The sequence below is a fragment of the Pyxicephalus adspersus genome, chromosome 10 (genome assembly GCF_032062135.1).
Source record: "Pyxicephalus adspersus chromosome 10, UCB_Pads_2.0, whole genome shotgun sequence".
Classification (NCBI taxonomy): Eukaryota; Metazoa; Chordata; class Amphibia; order Anura; family Pyxicephalidae; genus Pyxicephalus; species Pyxicephalus adspersus.
This window is the reverse complement of record NC_092867.1, coordinates 9,614,697-9,635,385: the sequence shown is the minus strand read 5'-3', so window position 1 is coordinate 9,635,385 and position 20,689 is coordinate 9,614,697. Positions and strand designations below refer to the sequence as shown.

Genomic DNA, 20,689 nt, shown 5'->3' with positions numbered 1-20,689 from the left:
ATCAGCCCTGAGCCGAGAACCATTGCACGTGTGTATGTAGCCTTAGTCTAGAAGATGATGAACCTAAATGATGTCACCATCATTTTAAAGAAAAACAGATAAAGGAATTTCAAGGAGAGTACTATAATCTCTGTAAGAGGTAATACATTATTAAAAATGTTACATTATTTAGAATGCATAAACTGAACATAAAAAAAAATATCTAACAAGTCCACTTTACACATAAACTGGTTCCACTGTGTTTCTAATTAAAACAATACTTCTGCAAACAAATATTATAAAATTATACAGTAAACCAAAGATCAAGTCTTCCAGCAGCAGAACAGAGGCCAAGAACATAAGACAAAAGAATTCACAGTATATGTTTATTTTATCCACACTTATCTCTGTAATTAAAGATGATGAGGGATCGGTTTGCATAGTCCAGAGGCGTCAGCGTCTTTCAAACTGTCTGCAAACTGAGGAGTGCTTATTACAGTAGTACCGAAAAAGGCAACTACATTACCCCACCCAACAAGGGAATGGGGACACCTTGCTCTCAGCTCTTCCATTTCTGCCCTAAAATGACTTCCCATTACCAGTCCACAGCATTTTTTTGCACCTTACTCTGAAACCATTTGTTTTGCATTTAGGTCCACTGCTTAGAACAAAGTTTTGAGCCTTTAGCGACAGCCAGCCTATCGTTTCCTTTAGGGACCATTCCTCCTAGTGTGTTGTAATTATGCATGGATTTACATGTGGAAGAATATACCAGACCCACATGCAAAAAAACACCTGCTTTACTTGCAGCAATACGCATCACATGTGTTGGTGCCCTGGGTTGTGATTCAATAATAATTGCACTTTACCAGTATAGGATTAGGTGTTGCTCTTTTTGCATTGAGCAATATTCCAAAGATTAGGCTGCCTGATGCAACAGCAACGCTTGTTTTTTTTACCATTATAAAAGGGTGGCCAATCCTTTTATGTAATGGAAAAATGTGATTTTGTGCAAAGGCTAAAGGGAAAACCCGCAGCCCCCTTGAATGCATACGTCACATATCCTAGGGGGCTGTGGGCTGCTCCTCCTGCGCATGCCTGAGTTTGGGCATGTGTAATCAGGGGCTTTGCTATTTCCTAATGTAAAAAAAATGGTTCAATCTCACGCATGTCCAGTAAGTTCAGCACTGGAGGGAGGGGAGGTGGGACTGGGTACATCACAGTATATTTGCCCTAGTGTTCAGCTTTTAAGTTTTTTTTTGTGTTGGATCAGTTGCAAAGTTTTGTTACTTGGAAATCCTGAAAGTATGAGCACTTCCCACTAACCATGTATGCCACCTCTTATTTTGCGAAGGGGTTGTCCGCCTGTCATGTATACTCCATTAGGGCTATGCATGCCTCCAGAGAACTAATAAGCAGGTAAATGGGCAAGTGAAAAGTAAATGGGAGAATGACAATGGTGGTGCATATAATGGAGGCAGAAGTTTAATAACACCACTTCAGTTAAAGGTTGCCAAGGACAGGAATTTAGCAACCGATTTCCAAGAAAAGTAAGAATACAGTATACAGCAAAGCATAACGCTAAACATATTAAAAATAGATGTAATGTTTACATTCAATTTATTAATTTCTGTTTTGGTCTGAGTGAGACTGATATGAAAATAATTTCTCTCCGCTATTATGAAAAATCTGTCTGTTCCATAACAGTGAACACAACAGTTTCCAATAACAAAACTTGTAAGCACTTTCATATCTATGTACTCAGTGAGACGTCATACATCAGAATGTTCTGTCAGGTTGGAGAAAGGAATAGAAACAATTGGCAGGGATATTGGAAATGGTTATGTAACCTCGGAACTGGTGCTGAAGTTAAAAGATAGCACCCCAGCACCCAGGGTAGCCAATAACACATAACGTATGACCTGTTTATATCAAATATATGATATCTATTATATATAGTGAGATCAGATAAAAATTGAAAAATACCAAAATTACCAATGGTCTCCATTAGCCAACTAGATCCCTGGAAATGTGTTAGATTTGGCGTAAAGCCCAAACGCGGACCCTTACTGGGCTAATCTCCACCTTGCTCCTGTACAATGCTCCAAATTCAACCCAATGTAGTTGCGAAATATTTTTTGCACAAGTTTGCATTGGTTTAAAGGCCCAATTGCCCGATGAGACATGTAGATTCTGCCCACCCTTCTCCTCCATTTACTTGAATCAGGATTTGTTTCAACTACAGTGAAATATTGGTGAATGAGGCTGCTTTGGGGTTTGGAGGAGATGTCCCATATACCCCTTGCAATGCAGTGATCCACACCTAAAATGCACAACAAAGCATTCATCAAACACTGTGGTTGGATCTAAAAACTGCCCGGGATTGGCTGGCCATACAGTTTTGGACTCCAAAAGGAATAAACATACGTACATAAATTATATATATATATATATATATATATATATATATTAAATAAATATATTCCAGGTATCATTAGTCCAGTTGTAAAGCCAAAATTTCACCCTTTTTTGGCCAGGAACTGAGAGCTGCGGAGAATGTAACTATGAAATAACACCCCACTGCTTCATAAACCCTTTGTTGATGAACCCAGGGGCAGGTGCTTTACACCTTGGGCACACAGAAAATGGTTTAATAACCTGCACTTAATGGTGGCAGTAGGCTTGTTGAGAAAAGTATGAGATATGAGGCTTGTACGGCAGTGAACCCTGGTAGGTATTTGCTTGAAAAAAGGTAAAAAAAAAAAAATGGTTTACATGGTTCATCGTTTACAGAGCCCTCTAAAGGGACGCCGTCATAACTATGGGAGTTCAATGAAAACTGGTTTTTGGAACTACACTCCAGAGCCATTATCTTTATCCAACTTTTAATGCTTACTTGGTAACTTACCTGGGAGAAGCACGGGCATAATAGGTATGCTTGATCAAAGTATGTAATTAGGTAAGAACTGAAGGAAATGTAGCAATGTTTGCATTTAAACATGCCACCACCCTTTACATCTTACAGACCTATAGGTTATATATAGCTTATGTGTTCTGTAAAAGGAAGAGGATGGGTGACCTACCCAACTGACATGGAACACACCAGACAATCTACTCAGCTTAAGCTTCTTACAGTCCAGACCAGTGTTACGTATGAAAAGCAAGACCGTGCTTAGAATGTATCGGTGAGTGCTGGTTTTATCAAGACAAAGGCAAGAATGACAAATACAAATATTCAGTGCTGGCTATGTCATAGTACCCACTATTTACACACAAGGTGAACTACTGATTAAGACAAAAAAAGTAATGTGTTAGCAAAAGCTATTTTTGCTAACAGTAACAGCACGTTAAACATTTCATTCCTCTTTGCATTTGGTCATGGACATGGATTATTCTGCACATGTTGCCATGCATTTTCCTAATTTTTAAAAGCTGCAAAGTTATAGGATTAAAGCATATTTTTTAATAAATTACCTAATTTATTACATCACAGTGCACCGTGAAATCCAGCACACTTCATGATGGGCACTCTTGCTATTAAAGGCATATAAATGAAAACTTTACTCAAAGGGAGTAGTGAGCAGTAATAAATTCCTAGAAGATTTGCATATACATAATCAAAGGTCAAATCAGTGCAATTGCCACACATCTCAACTGATTCTTAATCAAAGCTTTAGAATAGACTCTGTGTAATCAACTGAATAATAAATTGTTCAATCTCTCAATTAATGAAGAAAAGTGTGCACATGCGTGTACATGTTGCACATGTTGTCCTATATGACTAAAGTTCTAAACATCAATCACTTCTGGTCTGTTAATTGAAACAAACTGCTTAATTGAATAGGAAAAGCATTAACACCTACATATTAGTAGCATACATAAATTAAATATTACAAAAATAAATGGTCAGAAAACGATTATGATTACGGAATGCATTTGCCATAATATTTCGTAAGCCTATACAATTTCGGTCCAGAGTTGCATTATTTTTCTACAAGATCAGTATTGTGGTCGAGAGTCAGACCATAAAAGTTGTATAAAGTTGTCTTCAGCTCATCCCAAACATTTTTATTAGGGCTAAGGCCTGAACTCTATGGTGGCCAAGCCAAGTGAGAAAATGGTGTTTAATCCCCCCTGAACCATTCTTTTACAATTTGAGCCCAATGAATCCTGGAATTGTCATCTTGGAATAGGTCTGTGCCATCAGAAAGTAAAAAAATCCATTGATTGGAAAAAACCTGGTCATTCAGTATATTCAGGTAGTCAACTGACATGTACTATGGCTGAACCTAAAACTTTTCCAAGAAATTTTTAATACTTTGCCCACTTTATCTTTTTTTCTATTATGTCTAGTAACTTTTTAATCTATATACCAAGTTAATATTTATTCAGGTTTTATTATATGGCCTACAGTAAAAGTATACTTTGAACATGTCAATTATATAGTAAAGAACCTCCCAAAGTCACTGAATGGCTACAGCTGCAAAGTCAAAGATCATCAACCCTCCGAGATCCTCGATTTAAGCCCCAACCATGTGATCAGTGCCTTGGTCATTACAATGGTTGCAAGTCCTATCAACAAAAACATTTTGGGATCTTTGATTACCAGCTAAGAAACGTATTGAAGGTTGTTGATAAAGCGGAGGCAGGAGGCACAATAAATCCAGCAGAGAAGGTTGATCTGCTGTTCATTCAGCCAGGGTCACTTTAAGGTTATTAAGCTTTAAAAAATACCTTAAAATTAGCAAACCCTGACCCTGAAGTAAAAGTAAGGCAGGAGAATAAATACTAGCCCTGATAATTAGAGCAATATACATCTGCGTGGCCATTTTATTGGGTCTGCTAGTGAAAGCCTGATGGACCGGTAATGGATGTTGTAAATAAATATTGCATACACTTTTCATATCTCATCTTCTCCTTTTACATGTTTTATTGCAATCCAGAGAATAATCATGGATCCCATAGATCAGACTACATCAATGTGATGTCAAGGCAATAAAACTTATTATAGAACAAAATGGACACTGTTAAAGGCCATTTTAAAGGCATGCTGCTCACATAGTAATCTGAAATGCATACCATGCACAGATACACACCTAAAGCAGACCTAGCATCAGATATTTGCATAATAGGTGCATACATGCTAAGTAATGTGCAAACATTAACACAAGTAGTTATTACCTCTCAGAGCTCACTGTATTCATCCTTTCATTTCCCTTTTCTCTCCAGGCATCATCTACTTTTTAAACTAAGATGGTGGCTTAAGGATGGCACAGTGTTTGGGTATAATGGTACCTGTGCAGTTTTTAACAGTGTTTCCAAATGGCACATAAGTTTCCTGTGCCAAGTTTTTACCCAAACTTAAGCTACCAAATATGCTTGCCAATGTCCTCCTGGTTCCATGCACCAACCATTGTAGTTCTCAGGGAAAAGGTTCAATGTATAAGATCTGACAGGAGACCCCTGGTCCCTTAGAGTTAGGTCTGCCTTACTTTTGAACAGCTCATATTCAGAATTTTCCTTGCCATGTTGACGATTCAGGTCAGTGTATAGACTGACTTCTTCTAGGTAATATGTTTTCCCCAAAATATCCTTTTTTTGCCATCGGTGATCCCCTTGTTGGAGAGATTTATCTGAACTTCCTGTCCTGGCCATGTAACAAAGGAAGATGAAATAACATACCAAGTATGAGAAAGTCATAGCTGTCATTGGAATGCTTTAAAGTGGAGGATCTCCCTTTCCTGTTCTGAATGAGAACTCAAAATTGTGCTACATCATTTTCTTGGAGACAAAAAGTTTTGATTTTAGATATGCTTCGAATAGTTTGAGATTTTTTTTAGTAGTGTTTATATCCCCCCCCCCCCCCCCAATGTAATGTATTTCACTTGTGTGATGGTTTTTGGAATAATGGATCTCTTTGAGAGGAGTATCACATTTGACCACAGTTAAAAGGAGTCTGTAGGGAGCACAAATGTGAAAGTATTGATCTGTAAAGGCGCTGTAATGGTAGCCATCTCTAGAAGTTTTATATAACATATCTTCAGTCTCTGACTCTATTCAATAATTTCTGTAGCACGCCCGCAGTCTTTAACCCTCTACCGTGACATGGCTGCATTTTTTGCAGCACCACACACACATGGAACATTATGTGCAGCCCTTTGGTGTGGTCATGCTTGAGGCTTTTCTATACTGAAATGACCTCAACTGCAATGGAACTTACAAGAAATAATATCGAAAATTACATTAATGGGAACTTTAGAATCAAATATTGCTTAGAAAAGCTGTAACTTTTCAGAGCCTTATCAGAGATCCAAGTTTGGTCTAGTCGCCTGCCATCATACCATGTGACCTTCCAGCAGAGCTACAAGCCATATGCCTCCTAGGTACATCATCTACTGGATGCCTTTTCAAAATGAGCGTATAAAAGGATTTGCTTGCATGGAGAAATAAAGGTCTGACAGGATGAAAGGGGATCAGATTTAAAAGGTGGCATTTCATCTAAAGTTACAACTTTGGGAAAAGGCACGTCTGCCGAGCCAGCTCACAGACCAGAGGAATGTCTGTTTGAAGGCAACTAATGAAAGCAAACTGAAACGCAATTAATATGGTGGAGGGGGGAAAAAGCCTAGCAAAGCAATCCCAAGCAATTCATTAAGTGGGATAGAAATGTCAAGAACTGTCAGCAAGCTTTACAAAATGAACCCCATTGTTTGATATTCCACGAATGCTATAATGTCTCAGCGATAAAAGTAGATCATTCTAGCCACATGGTTTCAATACAGCTCAAGGGAACGACAAAATTAGGGCTAAAATTTGACTCTTGGTTCTCCTGTTTGATGGTACTGATGGAGTAATATGTCATGGTGAATAATTAGGCTTAGTATTCGATAAGTCACTGATGTAAACCAAGCATGCACAGAGAAGTTTGGACTTCACCAGTAGTATTTTTAGAAGAGAATCATGGATGGCAGCATCTATGTTGACCATAGTAACGATGGCTATTTATTTTAATGAATCTTCCCACAAGAATATATGTACATTAAACATATTTAAAAAGGGTTACCTGTAAAAAGCTTCTTTTGTGCAGACAAAAAACCTGAGACCACTGCTAGACACCGCCATCTTAGAAGTGTTCAGAAGAACACAAATATCAAGACATGTTTAGGCTTCAATATCAGAAGGAAGTATATGGCAGCTTCAAAGCACAAAGTAAGTAAGGCTTCCTAAATTTACGTTCACCTTGTCCCTGGCAATATTATTATTATTGCTATGCAGTATTTATATAGTGCCAACCAATTACACAGCGCTGTACAAAATCCATAGTGAAGTCACTAGTTGTCCCACAAAGAAGCTCACAATCTAATTTCCCTACCAAAGTCATATGTCTTTAACACATTCTAAGGTCAATTTGGGGGGAGACAATTAATATAACTGCATGTTTTTAGAATGTGGGAGGACACTGGAGTACCCAGAAGTAACCCACGCAAACACGGGGAGAACTTGCAAACTCCATGCAGATAGTGTCCTGGCCGAGATTCAAACCTGGGACCTAGCGCTGCAAAGGCCAGAGTGCTAACCACTGAGCCGCTCAATATCAGATAAAAGAAGAGAAATCTTTTTGGTTTTTTTGATTATATAAAATGTCCCGATTAGGAACACAGCAGCGAAGCCCCAATGAAGGGGAATTTTGCTGGACCCCCCCAAATATTTAATATTTTTGCTGTTGTACAATACATTAAGGATTCAACATAACCTAAACTAAACCTGAAAATAAAAATTCCAAGCAGGCATTTTTGTATTGCAAAACGGACTGGCTATGTCTGCTCAATAAAACAAATAAATAAACAAATAAAAACCTGCCTGTTTGCAATTGTTTAATTAAACTCACCTCTTTACATTGGAGATTGTTCATTCCTGATAGCCAGCTATACAGGGATCCAAGATAATGTACAGTAACTAAAAACCTTGATTTTGACTTACCTGCACTTTTTAGGTTGGTGGCAGGTATCTGTATAATCCACAATGTATGTACCGATTCCACTGAACTCTGTTTATATCATAAGAACAGACACAGCCTAATACAGAAAGCAATACAGACAATGAACATCAACCTGACTTTGTTACAAGCATTTCCATTTATCATTAGGGATTATTATTTGACAAAGACATTAAAGTGTTGTAAAAATCTTGATTCAATTAATTCCAAAAAGGCAATTAAACATAACACAGGGCAAGCAGCTTAAAATACATGGGTTTAGCGTGTTATACTAACATTTTACACACATTTTCAGTTAGGTTAAATGGCTATATTATAATAATATCTAATATAATAAATATGACTATAAATACTGACCTGACTATGGTATGGACATTAGATTGTGAGCTCCTTTGTGGAACAGCTAGTGACATGACTATGGACTTTGTACAGCGCTGCGTAATACGATAGCACTATATAAATACTGTGCAATAATATTAATTTTCTACATCACGCAGCCAGATGGGCGACACATGTAGATCCTGATCAAGAAATTCCTTTTCCTGCTTTTGCTTTTCGGTTTACTATGTCAACTTTCTTTTCCTACAGTGACTCATCAACTTACTAACCAAAATTGCAAAATTCCCTGAATGTCAGGCAGTCAGTGTACTACCCAGCCCAAATCACATTTATGTTTTTGACTTTTAGCTCTAAACCTCATCACATGTAAGACACATTTGTTTGTGAGTGGACAAACGTCATACTGCCTGCTATTAGTCAGCTATCAAGGGATGTACAGGGACTCCAAAAGAAGTCTACAGACCTAGGAGAATGTTTGTCCAGTCATGCTATTAACTTTTAAGACAGGGAATATTTCTATGTCTGTAGGACCCTCGCCAAGCATTAAGTCCTTGTACAAACGTCAGATGATTGTGCATGGAAATGATCTTTGTGATCATTTCCAGCAACAGATAAATGAACAAGTGCTGTACACACAACGCCATTCTGTTCTATGGAAAGGGGAGGACGTAGCAGCGACACCCCACTGTGTTCCCCTCCAATATAAGAAAGTAAGCACAGTGGTTGTTCCTGGCTTGTTAGTGTCAGTTTTTAATTTAAAGGTATTTAAGGCACCCTGTTATGGTGATGAAGAGTGAATGCAGAAGTGTAGGAATGTTGTCCACTATTGCAATAGTACAATAAGGTGCCCATCAGAATCGAAGAGTTACCTTCAAATTTAGGTGATGGTTGTCCAGGATGAACGGTCATGCTCATCTTATGCAATCATCTTATATGTATATGAAGCTTTAAGACAGGTTAACTTGGATGAAGTTTCCCAACTGATACCCAGTATTTTACCAAGATAGATACTTACAGCTATGTTTCATGTTTGTACAGCACTAGGATAACATCACTATAGCTTGCTAATCTCACCATTTTAAATACAGAACAGTATTTGGTATTGATTATCTAAATAGAGTTCAAAAGTACAATGTGAAGGATATATTCGGTATATTTTCCTGAGACACTCTTCCTACTGGAGGCTCAGCAGCAACACGAAGCTGAACAGTATTGTCTTTACTACTATTACTATTGACTTTCCCTTTAAAGGGACATCCACATCCTTAATCAGGTAGCACTTTGGCTAGGTACATGCGTGCAGTGGTTCTTCTCCAATAATCGGCTCAGAGCTGATATCAGACAAGAATCTTGCACATGCACAGGGCTTGTCGTCCATTGTCTGAATGATTGTCCTTGCAGATCCATAGACGACGAACCATCCTAATGCAAGTAAAAAAGAGCGCATCGGGGTGCCGCTCCGTCGTATGTACAGCACTCGTTCATGCATCATGCAGTTGTTAATTGTTGGAAAGGATCATGAAAGATACGTTCCAACAGCAATTATTACACGTGTGTACATAGCCTTTGACATAAAGCATACCAATAGGAGGTATTCTACCACAAGAGGTATGCAACCACTTCTTTCCATTCTTCCCCTTTGTCCGTTTTTTTCATTATATGAAAACCTAATAAGCAAGCCCATCAAGACCACTATGGTAAAGAATGCACCAAATTAAATTCCACCAAACCATTAAAAGTTCACACCAAGTACATGGTACAGCCGTCTCGAGTTCCCAGAGGAAGCCGTAATGGCAAAACGCATTGGGCTCAAAAGAGACTAACAGATTACACATGCATGTCTAAGTAAATATATGTCTGTATGGACTGTATAAGAACAAACTATTTGTCTATAGAAGTGTATGTATAGAATGATATTCCACTCACCTCACAGAATCTGTTGAGGTTGGGAACAAAGTCTAATTGTCCTTCATATTTTGAACACTACTATTTGTATTGTATCAGACATTGATACTGTTTGAAATACCTTTGCTGTATGCCTGTCTTTCCAATATAGTTCAACAAAAGTACCCATCCGTCAATTAGTTCAGGATTGGTTCAAAAAGTTTCTATATCAAAACCCTAAAGCAGCTGGTGTAATTGTGTCAAATCCTCCAACACTTATCTAAAAACCTCTGTTAGAACCACAGGCTTGTAGAGCAGATGTGGATTGAAGATCTTCAGCTACAGAATTTCTATTTTGTTCTGCATAGAGCAGAGTTGGGATTACACCCGTTGGGTTTTCATTGCTTCTGTATGATGTGGACCTTTTAGCCAATAAATAGCATTTCCGTTACGAACAGCAATCATAAACAAAGGGAAATTCTTATGATCAACTAAAAACTTCTTGATCAGTGTTATGTTGGGACAACCACAGACAAAAAACAATTTGGCAAATAAACCTAAAGTTTGGATTGTAAACGCTGCCAAAGTGTCCTAGATTGTAAGATCTTCGGGGCAGGGTCCTCTCTTCCTCCTGTGTCACTGTCTGTATTCGTCTGTCATTTGCAACCCTTTTTTAATGTACAGCGCTGCATAATATGTTGGCGCTATATAAATCCAGTTTATTAATAATAATAATATTGCACATGCAGTTTAATATAGTCCTTCCCTGCTGTTACATCCCATCCATGCAAAGACTAATCATACATAAGAAATCTTTCCCTCATTGAGAAAAGAGAAGGATCACCCTAGTGATACAAAGATTTATCAACAAGAATTCGTCATAACCGCCTGCTGTCTGTTTTTAACATTTAGTTATTTGATGGTAACCCAAATATGAGAGTAGCCTGCCTGTCAACTGAACCAACACAGCAACAGGATTCAAGATTCATATATTTTTCACACTTTGTAAAAAACATTTGTTAACATGCAGCAGCAAGATCCTACCCAGAGGCATCTTTATAAGTATTAAATGTTTTACCAGGAATTAACACCATGGGGATTACAGTTACTCGCAGTCATGAATTGTGAGGATAAAATAGTTTGGCAGTACATATTCTGAACAACACCTATATTACAGACTGAATATAGTTGGAAAGCATGTCAAACATAATGAAAAATAGATAAAAGTACAGCCAAGCCCTCAAAACTTGTTTTGATTCAACGCTCTCCAAGGCTACACTTTCATCAGTGAAGCTGGGTGATCCAGAAAACCGGGAATGGATTTCTTCAAAGTCATTTGCTAGCAAAGGTTTTGAATCTTAAACCAAATCCATTCCAGGTTTTCTGGATCACTCATGTTCACTAATGAAAGTGTATCCTCTTCAGCCCTGGAAGGCTTTAATAAAACAGGGCCAATGTGTAAGATGCTATGTCGATGTAGTATTGCATCTGGTTTCATAGGTCTCATTGCATGCTTTAAATGCAGTACTTACAATATGCATAATTGACGAAGAATAGGTTCATCAAGAACACTGCATTGCATTAATATACCAGGTATGGTGCATTACCTTCAATTTACAATTACTGAACATTTAAAGGAATTCTTACAGCAATCCTTAAAAAATGGTCTTCAGTAGGTTCCCAGTGGGAGAACCCAAAGCACATATTGAGTTTTGGTTGACCAAAGGTATTCAAGATCTGCAATATATCGAGCCAAAAGGTTCTCATAAACAAGACAAGAGGCAATCCTAAATTACCAGCCATTTCCCCCAGAGGTTTATAATCTGGCAGGGCCCTAGTATACTTTTAAAGCCAAGCTTTGACAAATGTGATCATGTTATTGACTCTAAGAAAAAACAGCAGGATTACACATGAAGGTGAAGAGGTGACATTCTATGACATTTACACATGGAGGACTGGACCGTTCCTGTCACTAGACAAACAGTTTAAAGCCAGTTAAAAATAGAGCATTCTAATCGAATGTTCAGTGACTGGTAGCAGAAAACCCACACAGATTTCTCTTACTTCAACTGCAAATATTTGCTTTCATATTCAATATAAAATTATTAACCACGGTTTACACACATTCCAAACCAAGGTGCAATACCGCCATTAAGTGTTCTATTCGGGCCCTTGGCTTAAAGCAGAACTAAACCTAAAAATTTTAAAAATGCAAACAGGTTCTTTGCAGAAGGGACATTTTATGCATCTTAAAACAATCTTTCTGCAATCTTTGTATAAGGAAAGCAGCTTATTGCACAATCCTGACATACCTGGCTGCTGGGGATTAATAAACTTCCATATGCATACATGGGAGGTATGTCATTCTGGCCTGTCCAACCAAGAAGGGTAAATATCCCAAACCTGAAAGGGATCATGTAACTATTTCAGTCCCAGAAAAGGAGTAAAGAGGTGAGTTTAGTGAAATAATTGTGAAAAGTTAATAAGTTTGTCTTCTTGCAGTTTGTCTTAGTAAGTTTGTCTTCGCCCTGCAATAAAGAATCTGCCTGCTCACAATTTTCTTTTATTTTTAGGGTTTAAGTCCCAGCTCCAGGAGTCCCTGCTGCACCTTAGAACACCCTACACATTTATTTTAAATGGCACCTTATGGTACAGGAGTAGCAGAAACAGAACATGTATCGTTTTGTGCATGTTCTGATGCATGTCAATACGCATGTGTTACATACCACTACATTATAAATGGGACCTTAAAATCTAGCTCCGTTTCCAAAACAAGTATTTCTTTTTTTTTTATTTCCAAAAAGCCCCAAAAGTACATAAAAAAAGAAAATATTATTACCATTTGTCAAAAAATATGATGAATGGCTTTACTCCTAGATTGTAAGCTCTTCGGGGCAAGGTCCTCTGCTCCTGTGTCACTGTCTTTCATTTGCAACCCCTATTTAATGTACAGCGCTGTGTAATATGTTGACGCTATATATATCCTGTATAATAATATTAAATTTAGGAAAAACAGAAAACTAAAAATAATGAGTTACATTACATTTCCGAAAGGTGAAACAACAAAATAATGCAAAGAATACATTTTATTTACCAAACTGAGCAACTGAGTCACATTTTATTCATTGTTTGAAAGCCTCTTGGGATGACATATGAACAATCATGCACGTGGACATTTAATAGAGGGCGTAGGCTTTACATAAAGTACAGATTGGCAGCATCAGAGTAGATGTGATTATCTAGAGCAGCTATGAATGGAATTAAAGAAGTATTTTACACGTACAATTACCAGTTTGTTTGTTATGCCTGAAGCCTGAAAGAGTTAGTGTAGCTATTTATTCTTTTCATATAGATAGTAACTAGCATGCCACCCAAGCTTGTTGAGTGTCAACACATACCGGCCCAGCCGGAGAAACAAATTCAATCCAGCCCGTAGAACAGAGGTCATGGAACTTTTTTAATTTGGCATGAAGAACTTGTTATGCCAACTACAATTTGCAGAGGCTACTGGTGCGCAACTCCTGGCTAATTAACACATTTTAACAGAACTAGGTTAAGCTCCTAAGGAAAAAAAAAAGTCTACTGTCAATGCCATTCTGCTTTTGTGTGTCAGGGATACAAACTAGCCATTAAATTCTGCGCAATGCAACAATGGGCATTTCTGATCTACACAAAACTTCAACAACTGGGAAATTTTGGGGCCAGTAATTGTGCCCAAGAAACAAAATCATAGCACTGATAGCACACAACAATAAAGGGTGAGACATGATAGAGTTTTAGTTATATTGGAACCTCGTGGATTCATACAGCTCCTTCCTTCTTATTCTTCTTCAACAGTTCAAGATAGAAATGTTTGCAGGGATTCTCAACCTGGGAGTTTTGCATTATTCATGTTTTTTTTGTCCCTTTCTATGCACTGCACCCTCATTTAGGTTGACAACTGCATTATGACTGCTTATGGTGGGCTTCCTATAGTGGACAGACTGGACATTTTCATATCCAAGGATGCTTCAAATCTTAAGTCTAGGCTGAGGAGTACTGAGCCTGTAATATTTTCAGAAAGCTGTGTACAACACCCTGCCGACTTCTTCCACCAGCTATGATCTGCCTGCATTGTATAAAAAAAAGCAAAGAACTGTAATATCAATAGGTCTATAAAATAAAATGGAAATTTTATTACCCTGTCAATAAGGGTGTAAGGAGAAGCAAAAAGTATGCAGAGTACACATACGCTTTACATATCTATTTGTATATGTTCCCACTTTACATGTTCAAGGGAAGCTGCTTACATCATGGACCAAAGGTTGAATCTTTAGAAACAGTACACAAACACATATTCTCATATCTACATGGAGTATGGCACAGGCACTTATGCCTTATCGCAGCCAATCACAGGAGCCTAAACTCACATCCTAAAGACACATCTATGCAATGCCTAACTGTAGATCAATACATGCATGGGAATAATTCACATAATGGTCTGTTTAGCCTCTGCCCATTACATTATTGAGGATTTATTTTTTGCTTTTATAAGAAATTTTTGCTTGTCCCGTTTTTGGGTGGCAGTAAAAACCAGCAAGTTGGCAATATGATTTGCTCCCTTTCAAGGTGACCACAACAGTTGCAAACAAATGATTCTCAGCAAATGATCATCCTCACTCCTACCACTGACTTGTGCACACATAAATTTGTAGCTACTGATCCCCCATGGTCAGCCATTCCCTTTCATGTGCTTGAATGAGAACGTATTCTAACCACAATAAGCTGTAGTTGCTGCTAGGGACTGGAGATGGCCCATAATATACATACTGCAGCAGTGTTCTCCCCAGCCCCTTTTAGCTGGGTGCACCACCCGGCACTTTTCAGTAACTACCCAGCGGTTTTTGGGTGGTAACTGATGAATTGGGTGACAATACAAAGGCTTCCACCCAGCTACAAATTCTTCCCATCCAGCTTAAAAAAAAATCTGGGTTGGGCACTGCTGCAGTATAATAAATGGCACTGAAACCACACAACAATGACTTTGTCATATGTTGCAGTTGACTCTTCCAGGCACATATAGAGAAATCTGGGAGCAGCTAACCATGCTGGAGGAGGCTTACATGATTTTTGGATAGAGAATGTACATCCATTGCTTTATAAGCTGACCATGCAGTGGAGTCTTTCAGTGTTTTTATTTTTTTCATAAAGAAGAAAAGCTTGAGGCATTGCAAGCAATCTGGTTCTTAGTGGTTTAATATCAATATAAGAAAAGCAGGTTGTCCCTCCTATCTCTCACTTCTAGAAATATAGGTATGGCCACCCCTAGAAATGTTAATAGCCAATAAGGAACAAAAGAAAGACGGGGTTTGCGGCCGTGGTTTTAAAAAACAATAATTATGTATTTATGCTTAGATTCATACATAATTGAACAAACATCACATGAAGATACCCCAGCCCGTTACATCATGGGTTGGAGTTCGTCACACTATACATTAAGTCACTAGTAATATTTTTAGATGCACCGTTCAAGTCTTTTTACCCGACGCGTTTCACCAGTATAGGCTTCCTCAGGGGTAATGACTTTCTCGGTTTGTAAACTGTCACTAGGTTCGGATAAATTGTGACATTGGATAAGGTATACAGATAAAAACAATATAGGTTGGTGTGATACTTGAGTTGGACCAACAGTAGGTCATAAGATGGCTAGGAGGGATTGATGATAATAAATAACTTTTTGCTTTAGGTGGAAAAGATTCCTGTGCAGAATATAGGTGAGCCAAGGCTCCCAAGGGTGAAGGTGCCACGCCAGATGCAGGAGTCCGAATGCAAAGTATTGCAGAGATTGTAGGGAAGCTGCAGTAGAAGATGTGACAGTCACGTTGTGGCTGCCAAATTGAACACCCTCTCACCTGACCTGGCCCCTTCAGACTATTATCTGTTCCCGAATTTGAAGAAACACTTAAAGGCAACGTTTTGAGGACATTTCTGATGTCAAAGATGCTGCTGAGAGCTGGTTTGTGGCCCAACCAAAGGACTTTTATTTGAACAGTCTACAAACCAAGGTACCAAGTATATCAGTCTTGAGAGGGGGGGAATATGTTGATTAAATGTGTTATTTCATAACTCTGCCTCTCTTCTTTCTGGGTAAAGCCAGGTACTTCTCAGCACCCCCTCGTAAGGACATGACCATAACTTGACAACAGTACAAAATTACCACCGAGGTCACTTCATATGCCTCTTTAATTCTTAAAATTACAATTACAAATTTCTTCAGATCCAGCCCCATGTGGACTACTTGTAAGGATCACACTACAACAAGACGTGATTAAACCTTCAGTAGCATATTCCAATAATAAAAAATAAACAATGAGAGACTCGAGAGATAATTACATGATAACTACTATACATTACTTACAAATAGAGCGCAGCATTTAAAGTAAACCAAGTCACTAAAGTATCATATAAGATTTAACATTATAAAATGATTTTATGCCATCACTATTTTAAACATGAAAAAATGACAAAAAAAATCCATTTGTAACAGTTTATTATACACCATGCATTAGCAAACAATAATGTCACTCAGTCAGGGTTTACATGTGCTGTAACTTAATCTCCTTCCTTGTTAGAATAAATAGCCATTGATCCTGTGAGTTCAGAGGCCTTCCTCCATTAGAATTTTAGCTTTAAAACAAACCTGATACAAAGAAACAGCAAGATGCCATTAGTAGGTAATATAATTCTGTTATTGCAGGATGATAAAGGGGAACTCAAAACCTGGCACATTCAAGGTGCAACTTCCTATTTAGCATCGGCAAAGGAAAGAGAAACCCTGTGCACCATGAAATAAGGGAAGCTTGCAATAAAAGGTTGGATTGCATTGCATTGTGGGATATGTTAAAAGTCAATGCTTCTACCTTATAGATAATTCAAATATGTGTTTTGTGTGTGCATAAGATGTGGATGGGCCCCTAGCGGGTCTTTAATTCCCATAAAGGAAGATATTTTTATTTATTTTTTTGCCATGCGCAAAGTGATTGAATAAAGCGGAGCTCATGTAGGGTGCAGTGGGTAACCACACCAGGACAGATGAGCAGAGATCATGTCCTGGTACTTATACCAAGCTGCCACCAAGGATTTTGCAAACAATGCCCTATGGTCACATGAAATATATATATATATATATATATATATATATATATATATATATATATATATATATAAAAATATTCACATACATACATCCATCCATCCATACACACACATTCATCCATACTACGCTATATATAATACATACATAAACACACACATTATATATATATATATATATATATATATATATATATATATATATATATATATACACACACACACAACATTTTATCTCAAGTGAAAGGAACACCTATTCAGCCTAACCCAGTGAAGCAATGAAGCAGTCAGAGAATGGCAGCCTCCAATATTTTGTGATTTCACTCATCAAAGCAAATGCATAAAACTAATTAACTTTTAAAAAAAGAAAAGTCAATCACCTCCAGACAGAGTTTTAGCAGGCTAGGCAAACCAGCAAAGCACAGCCTCAACAAAAACTAACTTTCAGGTTTGCTGCAGTCACTTTGCTTGTTTCTGATTGGCTGACAAAACCAAATTCTATAATGATCAGATTATTTGATAAAGATTCCCAATATTGCAGGTAATGTCCCTACAAGGTGCTTGGTATGGATTTGCCAATGCTTTACTGCTTGATTTAGTAAATATTGTGAAGCAGTGTAATATACTACAATCCTATCATGGATAATATTTTTCTATGAATATAAAACACAATTATATAAAATAAACACTGTCCTGATTGTATTACCTAAACACAAGTACTTATTACATTTTGAAAACATTGTATATAGTTTTGTAACAGCAGTTTCCTGTATACGCCCCCTCCCCCCAAATTTAAAGTAGATGCAGTAGGAAATGTTTGTCCCACAAATGCCCTCTTTATATTATCAACTTTAATCATTTATCTTTGCTTTTAAGGGATCAGTAGAAATAAAAGCTAAATCTCAGCAATTACAAACTATACATTTGCCTATATACATCATAACAAGCTTCTGATACAAATGAACTTGTTTGGAAACATTGAAGAGTGGAGAAGGGGGGAATCACCCCCTCCCCTCGCAGCGCCACCTGGCGGTTACAATGTGTACAGCAACTCGTATAGCAAACTACCTACCTCCTCTTTTGCGGGGGTTACTAGAGGCCCTGGATTGGGATCTTTGGCTCTCCCCCCTTGGTCGTCCCATACAGCCTCCCATGGCTGGTGATTTCTCAGCAAAGCCCCATACACTGCCCAGGAGAGGCTATTCCAGAGAAGTCCAACAAAAGCTCAGCAGCAGCTCCAATGATCCTCCAGCGGGTCGGAGTTTAGTTTCAGCAGGGGTGATGGGTAGCGGTCATGTCGGTACTATGCGGTGCAGATCACAGGCAGGATAGCGCTCCAGCAGGCTGGCAGCATGGAGAGAGCGCAGCAAAGTCCAGGGAACAGCCAGCAAAAGTGTCTTCCTGCTTCCAGTATTATAAGGGAGGGGGAGCTCAGGCTCTTCCTGCACACCACAACCTCATACTTCTTTGCAAATAAGTGTTTGTTAGGAATTATTTTTTCTCTTTGCAACAAAAAAAAAAAAATCCAGATCCACCTCTGTCTCCTCCCAGTTCAGGTAAGCATGTGACACAAGCACAGGGCCACCCTGCTGTGCCTAGGCACTCCTCCCCTCATTCATTTAACTCTTGCTGCACCTCCTAACCCAACACCATTGGCTGATGAGATATCAAAAAGTGCTATAAGTGTTATCTCCCATTCTTTTCATGGCTCTATGGAGGAAGGGCTCCTGCTGGCCTAATGAGATTAGGAATCTTGCCTATCCTGCCTTGTGTTGTGGGTTTCATGATGTGACAACAGAATTATTCGGCTGATAACACAGAGAGATATTTTCTGTCTGCAAGTTGTGTATTCTAAGAGCTGATGTTTTAGCAGTGACTGCAATGGATCGCTTAGGGCAGGCTTTCTGATTTTGTTTTAACATGGGGGAACCCTTGAAATAACTTTTAGGTCTTGGGGAACCCCTCCTACAATTACTATATCCACAGATCACAGTATATTAGCTTGGAGGTCATTGGAAAGAATGGCTGGGTACACACCAATAATTATTGTTTGGAAACAAACAATTAGTGATTATGCACGATTATTTTAAACGATCTTATTGTGTACAATTCTGTACATGCTGTAATGATGCGATCGTTTAAATATAATCCACCGATAATGTACGCACGCTAGATACGATCGTTTATAAATAATCCACCAATAATGTATACACGTTAGATACGATCGTTTATATATAATCTGCCAATAATGTACGCACGCTAGATACGATCGTTTATATATAATCCACCAATAATGTACACACGCACGTTAGATACGATCGTTTATATATAATCCACCAATAATGTACGCACGTTAGATACGATCGTTTATATATAATCCTCCAATAATTTACACACAATAGATACGATCGTTTAAACAATGCAGGAAGTGACGTGTACAGAGGAAGTGTATCACACGATCACTGAACAACCGTACACACAATAGATTACGAACAATTGTCGCTTAATCAGATCCGCCGGAACGGTCGTTCGTTTTCAGTGAGAGTTATGGTTCGTCGGCGTCGCTGACCAGTCATTCTGCACTTTTTTTGTTAATTATTGAATGATCTGTCGTGGATCGTTCATTTTCAACAACAATTTTTGCAGGTGTGTATTGCTAAAGGCAATAATTGTCGTTGGAAACGAACAACTAATGACTGTTCGTCCGATTATCGTTAACAAAAAAACTAATGACCGCCCCGGCTGATCTCATTGGGAGACGATTGTTCGTAATCTATTCTGTGTACGGTTGTTCTGTAATACACTTACTCCTGTACACGTCACTTCCTGCACCATTCCAATGATCGTATCCAATGTATGTACATTATTGGTGGATTATATTTAAACAATCGTATCTAATGTATGTACATTATTGGTGGATTATATTTAAACAATCGTATCTAATGTAATGTATGTACATTATTGGTGGATTATATTTAAACAATCGTATCTAATGTATGTACATTATTGGTGGATTATATTTAAACAATCGTATCTAATGTATGTACATTATTGGTGGATTATATTTGAACGATCGTATCGTTACAGCATGTACAGAATTGTGCACAATACGATTGTTCAAAATAATCGAGAATAATCGTTAATCATTCGTTTTCAAATGATAATTATTGCACGTGTGTACCTAGCTTTAGGGTTGATTTTTTAGCAGTGACTGCAATTGATCGCTTCGGGCAGCCTTTCTGAAACTTTTTAACATGGGGGGAACCCTTGAAATTACTTTTAGGGCCTCCTATAATTACTATATCCACAGATCACAGTATATTAGCTTGGAGGTCATTGGAATAAATGTCTCTTAGGCTA

General features: G+C 38.1%; 2 protein-coding genes across 3 annotated transcripts in view; one reads left to right on the top strand and one right to left on the bottom strand.

Moving 5' to 3' along the window:
- The window catches only part of UBTD1 (ubiquitin domain containing 1), a 36,642-nt gene extending 17,762 nt beyond the window's left edge, over nt 1-18,880 (bottom strand). The window contains exon 1 of one of the 2 annotated variants that reach the window (XM_072423826.1): nt 18,402-18,880. In XM_072423826.1, the coding sequence (XP_072279927.1) occupies nt 18,402-18,483 (82 nt within the window). In that variant the 5' untranslated portion in view covers nt 18,484-18,880. Of the gene's footprint in view, nt 1-8,332; nt 8,457-18,401 lie in introns of those variants that run through there. The other variant, XM_072423827.1, reaches the window with a different exon arrangement.
- Nucleotides 1-20,689, top strand: part of MMS19 (MMS19 homolog, cytosolic iron-sulfur assembly component) — a 116,850-nt gene that overhangs the window by 42,250 nt on the left and 53,911 nt on the right. The gene's annotated exons all lie outside the window — the stretch shown is intronic.